This window comes from Lissotriton helveticus, chromosome 10, assembly GCF_964261635.1.
Source record: "Lissotriton helveticus chromosome 10, aLisHel1.1, whole genome shotgun sequence".
Lineage (NCBI taxonomy): Eukaryota > Metazoa > Chordata > Amphibia > Caudata > Salamandridae > Lissotriton > Lissotriton helveticus.
Window position 1 is genome coordinate 104224837 of NC_136071.1, and position 13862 is coordinate 104238698.

Sequence of the window (13862 nt, forward strand, 5' to 3'; positions counted from 1 at the left end):
GCCCTTGGAGAACCTTGGAAGCAAGCTGTAGAAAGCAAAGTCCAGTCCTTTCACTTCTAGGACAGAAGCAGCAAGCAACAGGCCAGCACAACAAAGCGACAGGCAGAGTGGCTGTCCCTCCTACAGCATCCATCTTTTCGTCCTGGCAGAATGTCCTCAGCCCAGAAGTGTTCTGATTTTGGGGTGTCAGAGGTCCAATACTTATATCCCTTTCTGCTTTTGAAGTAGGTCATAGATCATACTTTACAACCAGATAAATACAAATTCACCATTATTCAAGCTTACAATCTCCATACCCCTACCACCAGGACACATTGGGACACTAATCCAAACATATTTTAAAATGTTTTGTCAGTGCACATGCCATATCAAGAAATTTAATTTTAACAAAAGTGCAAGTGCCTCATTGCGACAATTTAAAATTTTGAAATCAAGCAACAAAGCCCCAAAAAATTATGACAATCAATGAAGATATGGACATTAAAAACATAACACACATTTAATGCTGCCTGTAATTTTAATAGTGCTAAACATAGCAGGGCGTCTGGAAGTGCAGCTAAATACGGAAAATCATTCCTATTTTTCCATGAATCTACCATCTATTTTGCTGTGCGTCTATTCCTTACATACTTTAAATCAGCAAACCTGGATTCTTTTTTTACAGGCTATTTTTAATTCTGCTTTAGAAAGTTGTGAGGCCTCGGCTATTTTAATTCTAATTTTAGAGTTCTTACGATGGCTTTTAATCTTTCCTTTACCTTCTTTGCCCACTGTAATTCACTCTTTCCTATTTCAACAGCACATAAGGCTGATATCTTCTATGTATTTGAGTCCCAAAGTTTGTCCCAAAATTGCAAAGTTGTTTCATAGGCTAAGTAGTTCCAGGCCTGCAAATTACCTTCTAATCTTATCGCCTGGGATATTCCGCCTATGGGAAGGGCCAACAATTGTTTTCAAACATTTGCTTTTGCACCTCTCCCAACTTCCCTCCATACTTAAGGCTAGTAACTCAGGCCCTTAGAGGCATTGTGTGGGGACCATTGCATTTTATCAAAAGGGAAGTCCAGGAAGGACCACAAGTCTTTTTAAAATGAACAAGTCCCCATATCGTAGCTAGTGCCCTAGTCTCCACCGATTCTTTATGCAAGGTCTACCTCAGCTGACTGGTAAACGTCATACCCAGATACTTATAAGAGGACACACCCTTTACCCTACTATTACCTAACAGCCACTTATATGATTTACTTTTTTCCCCTAAATGGGATTATTTTAGTTTTTCCCATGTCTACCTTCAATTTATTCGCCTCACAATAATGATTACATTTAGTCAACTTTCTCTGTAGACCAACTTGAGTCACACACAGAATTTCCAATTCATCAGCAAAGATAAGCACAACACATGTCCCCCGCCCCAATTTTCGGGGAAAGGGAATGAGTTGCGGTCAACTCTCCTGGAAGGTTGGCTAAGAAAAAAGAAAACAGTCTAGGGGCTACGACACAGCCCTACATTAACCCCTTTCCCAAGGGTATTCTCCTAGAGAGGGCCTCATATAGATCAAGCTTCATTTGGGCCCAGTTCTCGGTGTGCAATTCCTGCAGAATTGCTATTAAGCAATTTGGAATACCCTGACGTCTTAATTTATCACAGAGTATACTAGCCAAATCGATTGCTGAACTAAAATCAACAAAACAGCAGAATAAATTCCCAGTGGTTTCCTTTGCCTTCTGCCCCAAAACATATTGACTGAACTAATCATCTATTGTTGAATGCCCAGCTTTAAAGCCTCTCTGCTCCATGGGAATAATTCCATTCCCTCTATTTAGTTCTTTAAAGCCCTTAATATTACTTTAGAGTACAATTTTGCACCTACATCCAACAACATATCAGCCGATAATTGCCTGGGTCATTCATAGCACCTTTTTTGTGTATGGGTTTGATTATAGCGCCCTTCCAACTTGGAGGAATTATCCCAGTCTTGGTTATGTTTATACAACCTTTAGAAAAGAATACTGCCCACCACAGGGGATTTGACTTAATTGCTGGCAAGTTATCTGGTCCAGCTGCCTAGTTAAAGTTAGGGAGGTTATCAACTTGGCAATAGAGTGGATGAAGAACAACTCCGAAACTTCCACCCCCAAAATTGGCCAGCACTTCCTCACCACTGACTCCCCTGGCTTGTAAATATTAGTTAAATAAGCTATCCAATCAGTTTCTGACACCATGCATCTTGCCGGTGGGACAGTCATACAGTTTCCCTTCTGGACCAACTTCCAGAAATTCCTCATGACCTTTTGAAGTATGCAAATTTTGAAGGAAAGTCTTTGTAGTGTGTAAGACCCTGCCTTTCCCTGACCTGGCTCAATATACACTACAGGTGGTGGAGAAAGCTTTGTGTGAGGACAGTACAGTCCTATTCAGGTGTCAGTGACAGCTCTTCCCACCACTCTAGCTCAGGAAGACCCATCAGCCTGGTGATGGCTCATCGGGATATGCAAGGCACACCTCAGCTCCCTTTGTGTGACTGTCTAGAGTGAATGGACAAGAGACCAACTGATAGCAAACCCAGATGTGCATTTTACAGACAGACAGAGGGAAATAATGGTTAAGCAAGAAAATGCCCCCTTTCTAAAACTCCAAATCTCTTTCTACTCCCAATGGGAAATTACACTTAAAAGCTATTTTAAGGCAATCCCCATGTCGTCCTATGGGAGGGATATTCCTTGAAATAATGAAAAACTAAATTAGCAGTATTTCACTATTAACTCACGTTCAGCACACCAGTACATGTCCTACCTTATAAATACACTGCACCCTGCCAATTGGGCTGCATGGGCCCAGCTTAGGGGTGACTGACATGTAGTAATAGGGAAGATTTGGTCTGGTATGTGGGTGCACTTGCCAGGTCGAATTGGCAGATTAAAACTGCACACACGTACATGTTTGCAAGGCTACTCGTGTGGTGGCACAAACGGTGCTGCAAGCCCACCGTTAGCATTTGATTCACAGGCCCTGGGCACCCCTAGTGCACTTTACTAGGGACTTACTAGGGAATCAAATATGCCAATTATGTATACGGATACAATTTAGGCAGAGAGCATATGCACATTAGCACTGATCAGCAGTGGTAAAGTGGGCATAAGTGGTAAAGTGCCCTGAGCCCTAAAACCAACAAAAACAGGTCAGAAAAAATAGGAGGAAGAAGGCAAAAGGTTTAGGGATAAAAAGGGCCACATACAACAACCATCCTGACTTCAGAATAATCTTGAGGATCATTGATGGACAGTGGTTGGGAATGTGCACTGTTCTGGAGGAGCTGAGGTTGTAATGCTCTGTCTTGCGTTGTTTATAGGCAAAAGTTTTGCAACCCTCAATTTACACAGGTAGAGAGAAGTGTTGAAATCTGCAAAACAGCTGACTCACTCACTCTGGATGGAGACCTAAAGTACAAAATGTAGTTTCTACAGAGGATGGGTACCTGATCATTATTAGCAAAGGACCGAAGGTCTGCTGCAGTAGTTTGCTCCATAAAGCTCCCCAAGTAGTTGCTCAACCAAGCTGTAGCCTTCACTTCACTTGCATTGTAACATCTTGGCTTTGTGCCTGTGCCTGTAATGAAGAAAAATTGTAGAAATATAAAATGTACACTAGGAAGATCTATAACTAACTCTATTTTCACTGGATGAGCAGCAGGTTGCTGGAATACATTTCTGGCTTAGAAGGATGCATATCTATAGGGCGTTGAAAATATGTTGTGTGGTGTTTAGAACTAGCGGAACTGCATGTGGTGAATATTGAATGCTTGGTACCTGGGTCTCCTCTTAGACAATAAGCACTCTGGGTTTGCATCATGCTTGAATTACCTATCACTGCAGCTGTACACTGTGTTATATACATTGGAACTGAGAAACTTGTACTTTCTCTGTCTCAGTATTTAGTGTGCCTGAGCCTAATCTCTCTCTTAACAAGTGTGGTTCTACTGAATGGATTCTGTTGATGCTATGGAATCAGTTGTGGTTGCACGTATTAGGAACACATGTGGATTGAGTTGAGATTATATCATTCTCTCAGTTGTGAACTGGTTTAGCGCAGGTGGGATTTCTATGGTAAGGCCTTACCTCTAAGGTCCACCTTGTCGATCATACAATTAAGGGGCCAATTTAAAGACGAGAAGGCAAATATTGCAGGAGGCATCAGTGGATGAACCAATTATATTAATCTTATGAAATCCATTTGTGACAGGACGTTTGTCAGGATATGTTAAACTGTGTATCTTTTTGTGAACATTTATGAAATTCCATATAAATATTGCAAAATTATGCTTTTAGAGCAAAAAGTGGTTTTCAGGTATCTTGCACAACATGTTTGCCAGATACCAGAGTAGACTGGTTTGAGCAAAAAATATCTTTCAAGGAGATATTTTCTGTGTAAAACAAGCCTCGTTGGGCAGAAAATTATGCTACATTGCCTAGTGTGAAATTTCTCAACATTTTGCCTAAAGAAACATTTGGAAATTCAGCAGATTTTGTCAGCATATTTAATATTTCTCCATGCCCAGACATTATGGCCCGTTTTGTCCAATTCTTCTGTATGTATGACTTTGGGGGTATCTAGTGCCTTATAAAGCAAAGAAAGAAAGGGATAGGAGCACAGTTAATCCTCAGGTAAATTTGATTTATTATTATCAAAGTTATGCTTTATAAACAAACCTTATAACTATCAGGTGTCACAAAAACTTACAGAAATAACAGTTATCATTTCTCACAATTAGACAATGCATATACATATGCATTCATTATTAACTCCAAGTATCAGCTACATTCATTGCAAGATTAATATATATCTTTTCCTACACTGGTAGTGCCAGACATAGCTTTCACAAGGATTCCATCCCAACTTTATAGTAATACATGTTGCTTTTTACACAGCCATTGATCTATCACATATAAGCCTCGCAACATCCAATGGGCCCCAGGCCCAGCTCTCCCTGTGCTGCTACATCGCTCTTGCTCCTGTCTTCTCCTTGCTTTTTCCCTGCTTTTTTGTGCCTTCTCCTTCCTTTTCCCTCGTTTTCACTGCTTTCTTGTTTTTCCCCATTTTTTGAGGGGCGACTCCTTACTTATCCTTAGTTTTCACTGCTTTCTTTTGCTTTTTACTCTGTTTTTAGAATTTCTTCTCTTAGCTTTTCCCTCATTTTCACTGCTTTCTCCTAGCTCATCCCAGTTTTTAGAGTGCTTTCTCCTTGCTTTCCTTTCATTTTCTTTGCTTTCTCCTTGTTTTCCCCTGTTCTTGTAGTGCCTTCTCCCTACTTTTCCCTTTTTTATTGCTTTCTCCCTCTTTGTCACCTCATTGCCGCTCCTGCCTGCCACATTGATCCCACCTCCACCTAGCCCCAACGGTAGGAAAGTTCCCCTTTTTGACAGGGTCACCCCCACTTTTTGCATGGTATTCAATGTCACTTTGACTGGAAGTGCACTGGGTTCCTGCTAACCAGTCCCCCAGTGTCAGATGTCTTTCCCAAAAACTGCAGGGTCCCTAAGGGCAGCAGCATGTATTGTCACCCTAAGGGAGCACTCACCAAACACATGCAGTCTGCCACTGCAGGTTGTGTGTCTTTGTGCAGACAGAAGTGAAAATATGGCATGGCATACATCCCTATGTGCCATGCCTACCAACTCTGCATGCAGTATAGGCAAGTCACCCCTACAGCAGGCCTTACAACCCTAAGGCAGGGTGCACTATACTAAATGTGTGGACATACCTGCATGAGTCAGTACAAGTAATCAGGGAAGCCATTTTAAATACATTTACTGGACACTGGTGAAAACGAGTTCCCCAGCTACATGCTACATGATGGCTTCACTGAAAACAGAGATGTTTAGTATCATCACACTTATTCCGGTGATGGATTTATTAATGCATACATCCAGAGGAAACCTTAGAGGTGCCCCCTGACAACCTACCAACTACTACTGTGCTAGCTGACTGGTCTTAGCCAGCTTGCCGCCAAAGACAGGTTTCTGACACCCAGGGGTTAGGGCATTTGCTCTCAGGAGGCCAGGAACAAAGACTGCTGAGACAGAGGGTGTCCTGTGAATTAGCATTCCAGGGCAGGGGGCTTCGAAGAGCCACTACCTTTGTGGTAAGGAAATTTGGCCTCCCTCACAGGAAAGGATGCTGACCCCCCTTGACCAGGGCCCGTTTGGCAACTCAGGCCTCAAAAACTCATTAAGGTTTTAATAGACCTGCAGGTCTAGTGCCTTAAATAATCTTCTTGACCTATTTGCAATGCTCTTGACCCATAAACTGCTTTCAAATGATGTGAACGTGGGCAGCTATTTTAATTCATTGAGCCACCATTTTCTTCATTATCACATATTAGAGCACATTCCAAACTAAACTTTGTTATCATATATAATACAAATCTAGCCACAGAATACACATGACCCCTGATGTGCCTCTCAGTTCACGGACAGCATTGTTGTTAGGGCAGTGGCAGGAATGTTCCTCAAATCATGTCACTTTTAATAAATACATAATTAAACCATCAAGTGGTAGCACAAAGTCATTTGTAATCAGCAGACTTTACATTGAAATGGCCACAAACTTTCCCACTGACATGCGGTTTGACTGATAAAACTATATAGTGTACAAACAATAATGTTTCTGCAAATATGTGTCATTTGCATGTCACCAAGTGAAGCTTTCTTGTTTGTTTTGCTTCTTTTTAACTCTTTGTTTGCATCACATGTCTTAATTACTTATGTGCTTTCATAATTCCTGATATATTTGAAAATATTTGTAATATTATTTAACAGGCTATATATTTAAATATTATGTGTTAGAGGAAAATAACTGACAGCTTCAGACAGCTCACTTGACAAAAACCTTTAACTCCAGTAAAACAGAGCAAAATAAACTACATTTTCCAAGCAGCAGTTAGTAAAAAGAAAAACGGACATTAGACTTCTTTCCTTGACCAGACAGCAAATGTGTCAAGATAAAAACAAGATTTAATGGCATCTTTATTGCTCATTCACTTTCTGAATGAACAGAACACCGGCTTCTTTCCGGCCTTAATTCACTCCCCAGATAGGACTAATAGGTGCTAAAATTAGCTCGACCTGATAACATTTTACTCGATTGTAAGTGGGTTTTCGAGGCCTGCACCTGGACAAAGCGAAAAGTTAGTAATCAGAGGGGCGTGTTCACCTTCAGGACAGTTTCACCCATAAGGTGGGCTACATGAAGTGAATGCGAAATTTCAGAGTCTGCCTTCTTTTTGATGGCAAACTCAGGATCTCTGGGACTTAAGCCTGCTTCCCACAAGAAGTAGTCCTATATGGGCCATAGTGACCCTAGGGGTAAGGAGCCCATTGGCTACTACCCTAACACCCATAAATCTACTATTTAGGGGTGCCCCTGGCACCAGAAAATCAGATACTGTCGACCTGAAAGAAGAAGACAGACGTGAAGAGTCACAAGAAAAGAAGACTCAGCAACTGACTTGGTGCCAACCATGCTGACTTCAACAATTCAACGACTTGTCCTGCAGCTTCTGTGTCTCCAAAGCCTGGGAGACCTGCAAGCACTTCACCCAAGAACCAGGAACACCAGTGGAGCAGCAGAGCTGCTTCCCTGCATCCTGCAGGCACCACAAGAAACCTGTGAGGACTCTGGCCAACCAAAACCACACACCTCAAAGCACCACTGCACCGAGCCTCCTAGCCTGAGCTGAAGTGGGCCAAAAGTGCCAGTGTGGTTCCCCTGACTCTCCAGAGGTAAAGACCACCTTGGACCTGCCCTCTGTGGACTTCCTGCCGCTGACTGCAGCCTCTGTGTGCAGGCCTTCCCAACCACAAGTGTTTTCAGTGATGAAAACCCAAAACCTCGAAATACCTCTGCACCCGTCACCGTTGGCCATTGGAAAAGGGGTATATTCAAATGGTGTCCTCTGGGAGATATAAATCCTTAGTATGGACTTGGAAACACTACTTGGAAAAGAGGACCAAAGGTCCCACGTCCCCGAGCACTGGGAGACCTGAGCCCTCCCTGCGGTTCAGACCGACTGGCCTTCCAATCCAAACCTGCAGCCTCTTTGTGACCAGACCAATCCCTATTGACCAACATTGGGTACTCAACGCTGTCTCGCACCACTGCACCCAGGGCTTTAATTGGGATGAAAAAAACGGGGGGGTCTCTAAAAGGGAGTGGCCAATGTAATTAAGGGCGTGGCTTAAAAATATGTAGGCTAAAAATCTGTGCTTAGCATAGTGTGCCGCCCAACTTGTATTTTGCTGTTTCTGAGAGGGGAATATAACACCCGGAACATCTGGTCATTATATATATAATGACCAGATGTATCTCTGGAGGTATTCTACCTTTACTTCGCGGCCACTACTACAATTTACCGTTTCTATGCATTGTTTACTTAGCAGGTACGATTACTTAGCATGCTTTTACTACGCATGCTACTAGTAGGCAAATACTGTTACTTTGCAAATAGGTCACTGCGCGAATACCATTGCCACAATGCATGTAATTTAAAAAAAAAATTAATTCAGTATTGTTAGAGTATTATTCCAGCTAGCTTTTCTGGCAAAACAAGGCTCATATTGAATATCACCGCCTACTGACTACATGCCGGTATGGCTACAGGTAGAGAGGGCCATCCTGATTAACCTAAGTCCCCTGGCTCTACTAACAGCAAACAGATACCCCCACACCTCTAAGTCCACCTTTGAAAATACAAAAATCGCACTACTAAAGGTAGATAGGAAGCTGGAGAATAGCAGCAAAGGTTCTAAAATGGAGTCACTCTGGACCAATAGCAAGATTCAGTATAAAGGGAAAATCCTAGCCTTCGACACATGGATTGGGAAAGGTATCTACTACCCTTACCAACTAGAAAACGGAACATACCCTATTACATTCACATGCCTCAAGTCAAGATATAACCTAGCTGACATTGAATTCTATCACTTTTTGAAAATGAGAACTGCCCTGGCAAAAGTCAAATTATCCGCCTCACAACCATCAATCTGTCAAACATTAATAGTTTGGGACACCAGGTCTCACATCTCTACAGGCTCCTCCGCCCAAAATCCTCTAAACTTAATGATAAGACTGTTGCCTACTGGGATAAAGAAACTAAAACCACACATAACGAATAAGATTGGTCCACGCTAAGGAGCTTGGCCCCACGTAACAAGATCTCCCCGGTGCTCTCACAAACAAAATTTTGGCTGCTACACAGGCGTTCTGGACCCCTGCCCGGTTATTCTCATTAGGCCTCAGAGATGACACGTTGTGTTGGAACTGTAACAAGGAAAAGGGAGATTTAGCACATCTTATTTTTCATTGCCCAATACTCAAAACATCCTGGGGGAAAATCTTTGTTTTTATAAATGGTTTGTTTGATTGTACGCTAAAAAAAGAATTAGCCACGCTTACCATGGCATTTATGAGCACAGACTTGAGATCTGAACCCGATAAGGACCTACTAGACCTGCTACTAACAGCAGCAGTGAAAATTGTCCTCGCCAATTGGAAAAACACAAGTAGGACTTCTTACAAAGGCTGGATCAACTGGATCAGCCATCTCAGAGGAGCGGACAACATTGCACTACAGAACTCACCCTGGAAACCTGCATCCAGAAGGATGTGGACATCTCTCGATATGTACTTAGACTCTTATAAACCTCCATGAAAATAAGATATGCCGGCGATACACAACCTGGTACCCCCTATGAACAATGATACCTAACTGACCTACATGTGTGCCAACATCTGCACAGAATGTCAGATGTAACTCTCCTTGCCTGTCTCCTACCTTTTCTTTTCCCCTTTATTTCTGTCTTTTTCTGACTGCTCTCTCTCTTTTTCTCTAACTATCGTCGTGTGGGGTTAGCTAAACAAACGTGACATAATGTCTCAGTACACTGATGAACAAGCTCCGCTTGGTACAACCTATGCTAACCCTGTAATAGATTTGAGAATGCTTTCTTGTATAAAAATAAATAAACAAAACATGTTTGAATTTGGAAAATGCGCAAATAAAATATATAAACGTTTAATATAAAAGTTTTCCCAGGTTTTAAAATTGGTTCTTTGGACACAAATACTGTAACTTCCCAGCCTATCCACATTGTTGTTTTCATTTGGAGGCACTTCCGATTCCAAATAATGCTGTGCGACTCTAACGCAGGAAGTAGGAAAAGTGGAAGGTGAATTACAAGAAGAGAGAGGAAAGTGAGGCTGTGTAGTTTTTAGGGTCGTGCAGGGGGTAGTCTAATAGGTAGTAGGGTTGTGTTTGTGTAGTCTACAGTAGTGTATTTGGGTGTGGGGTAGTGTTGGGGATCGTGAAGGGTAAGGCTTGGGAGTAGGGACAGGAATAGGGGTCGGGGAGGTAAGTGCAGGGGGTAGTGTTTTAGGATTTAGGGAAGTGTAGGGGGCGTGGAGGGTAGTGTTTGCGTGTAGAGAGCGGACTGGGTGAAGGGAGAGGGTCTTGCAGGGGGTAGTGATTTAGGGTTTAGGGTAGTGCTGTTGTTTTTGTGTAGTGTAGGGTAGTGTTTTAGGGTTTAGGGACGTGTCGGGGGGGTCCTGTAGGGTAGTGATTGAGTGTAGGGACAGGAGTAGGGGAAGGGAAAAGGTTGTGCAGGGGTAGTGATTTAGGGTTTAGGGAAGTGGTGTTGTGGTTGTGTTGTGTAGGGTCATTTGTTAGGGTTTAAGGTAGTGTCGGTAGGTAGTGCTGGGTAGTGTTAGAGTGTAGGGCCCTGACTGGGAAAGGGGGACGGTTGTGTAGGGGGTAGTGTTTTAGGGTTTAGGGTGATGGAGTGGTGTTAGAGTAGTATAGGGTAGAGTAGTGTTTGAAGATTAGTGTATTCTTGTGATTAAAAGTAAAAATGTGAGATAGATCCCCTCGACCGTTCGTTTGAGGAGCCCTTTTTCACCTATCTTCGGGTCGCAACGTTGAAGTTTTCCCCCCTGGCAGGTTCAATGTGTTCTTGGAGGACACTTTACTGTGACTTACTGTCGGGGAGGGGTCGCTTATGGGGAACTGGGATTCGTGATGGCCTACTCTCATTCCTCTTGTACGAACTGAACCTTTGTGTCCTTGATTTCCAGCTAGCTTATTCAGTTGCGAGAATGGTTCCACCCGTGGGAGTCCGTGTTGTAGATCGTACGGGCCAAGGTTGACCAGTTGTGTTGCTCTAATGGACACGGGACTGCTACCACTGTTTTCTTTTCTGAGGGTTGGGTGGTGTTGGTAACTTCCCCTGCCAGATCTGCTTTAATATTCTGTTGGGGCTTTTCTGCCGGATAAGTGCTCAGGGGTCGCTGTATCTGACGGGGGGAGGGGAGACCGGGAGCCGTATGTCACTTTCCTCCCCCACTTTTCTACTTTTAGAACCTAGTTAATTGGGGCGACAGGCACACTGCTATTGGGGGTTAGGCGATATCCGTTGCAGGGGTGAAGGGTGGGGGGTTGGGGGTTTTTGTTTTCCTTTTGTTATCGCCTGTCTACTTTTAAATTTTCTCAATTCCTTTTAGTTCAGCCTTTCTTGTATTGCTGTAGAATTATCCTGATTTTGTTCCTCTTTCTTTCTAATGTCTGGTTGCCAAAAATCTTCAGCTGTTTTGAGTCTGGGTGGGAAGGTCTTGGGGGTCCACGTTTAACCTGTTCATTGATTGCATTTTTGCTAGTAGTATCTTATGCTTACTGTCGCGGACCACTCATTGACTTTTGTTGCTCCATGTTTATCCTGCTATTGTGCCCTTCCACCCTGATATCTCATGTGTGTGTTTGGCTCCGGTCATGTCTATTCCTTTTTCCTGTTTAAAATAATAAAAAGATTTATAAAAAAAAAAAAAGTAAAAATGTGAATGTTTATAAATAGTGGCCGGTGCTCCAATTAAGATTGAAAAGAAATTGTTGACATATCATAAAGCATTTTACAATTGATTGAATACTGATTTATACGTTTAATATTCAATTTATGAACACACAATTAATTATTAAATGTATTATTTATAAAAAATTATACAGTTTATTTCATGGACATATAATATATTTAAAGGCTAAAGGAATTAATAAATATGAAAAATTATTACAAAATGTGTGCATTTTTAAAAAAAAGAGTGTTTACTTTAATACATGAATAATAATATAATACCTGATTTTTAAAAGTACTCCCCTACCCAAAACCCCTAATATGAACTAAAAACGCTTTGTAGTTTTATGCGTACTAATGTTAAGCGAAGTAAAAGCATATTTATTTCATTTCAATGAACTTGCGAAGTAAAAGCATGCGCACTGAAAACATGCGTAGTAATGGAAATTGCAAAGTAAAAACATTGCACTAAAAACATGCACATTAATGGTATGCGAAGTAACGTCATATATACTGGTGGTACAAGTGCGAAATTAATTAAATCTACATGTACTCGTATTTCAAAAATATACATTAGCACATGGATAGGTACTAGGTTGTGCAAGCGATTAATATATGACGTTACTTAGCATACCATTAGTGTACATGTTTTTAGTGCTATGTTTTTACGTCGCAATTACCATTACTACGCATGTTTTCAGTGCGCATGCTTTTACTTCGCAAGTTTATTGAAATGAAATAAATATGCTTTTACTTCGCTTAACATTAGTACGCTACAGCTACAATGCGTTTTTAGTTCGCAATAGGGGTTTTGGGTAGGGGAGTACTTTTAAAAATCGGGTATTATATTATTATTCGTGTAGTAAAGTAAACACCCTTTTTTTTCCTGCTTCCTGCGTCAGAGTCGCACAGCATTATTTGGAATTGGAAGCGCCTCCAAATGAAAACAACGATGTAAATAGCCTGCGAAGTTACGGTATTTGTATCCATTGAAACAATTTTAAAACCTTGGGAAAACTTTTATATTAAACGTTTATATATATTTTTTGCGCATTTTAATACTCTAACAATACTGAAGTCTTTTTTTTTTTTAAACTTACATGCATTGTGGTAATGGTATTAGCGCCGTAACCTATTTGCGAAGTAACTGTATTTGTGTACTAGTTGTATTCGTAGTAAAAGCATGCTAAGTAATTGTACCTGCGAAGTAAAAAATGCGTAGAAACGGTAAATCGTAGTAGTGGCCGCAAAGTAAAGGTAGAATACAGTTTCATATAGCTGTTTACTTGTTGAATAAATGGACCCTATAGATAGTGAACGATCACACATTTTCGACCGAGGCTTGCGGCATGGTTGACCCACTAGAGATAGCAGAATCACACTTTATTCCAGGTGGTCCATCTAGACATACACACACATACTTAAGGAATACACGTCACACATACCAGGAGCTCTTCTTGAGTAACTTTCACCCCAGTGTTGTGTATTACCATATTTATTGTACGTGGGCCGTATAAATGTGCAGGGGTATACCTGTGGAACACATGCACCTCTGCGCAGTATGTTACATTTATTGTAGGTGTGCCACATAGATGTGCAAATGTATACCCCTGGAACACAAGCAGGTCTGTCTTGTGTTGTACAGCATTTATTTTAGGTGGGCCATATAGATGTGCAGGTGTGTACCCCTGGAACACATGCACCTCTGCCTAGTGTTACCACATTTATTGTAGGTGGCCATATGGGAAACATCGGTTACATTGCGGTGTTTACACCGCAATACCTTTACAACATGGGTATTATAACGTAAGTCATTACAATGACTTGCGCTGGATGGCGCTCTAACCTAATAATACTATTCCAACACCTTCCCTACTGTACGTAGACTGGAGTTGGAATAGTAAATAATACTATTCCTAAGTCCAGCACCCTCCAACGCAAGTCGTTGTAACGACTTGTTTTGTAATGCC

The 13862-nt window shown here is 41.7% G+C and overlaps 1 protein-coding gene across 1 annotated transcript in view; it reads right to left on the bottom strand.

The window, feature by feature from the left end:
• Nucleotides 1–13862, bottom strand: part of LOC144783948 (uncharacterized) — a 376042-nt gene that overhangs the window by 161706 nt on the left and 200474 nt on the right. The window contains exon 32 of the mRNA XM_078662677.1: nt 3477–3607. Within this exon, the coding sequence (XP_078518803.1) occupies nt 3477–3607 (131 nt within the window). The remainder of the gene's footprint in view (nt 1–3476; nt 3608–13862) is intronic.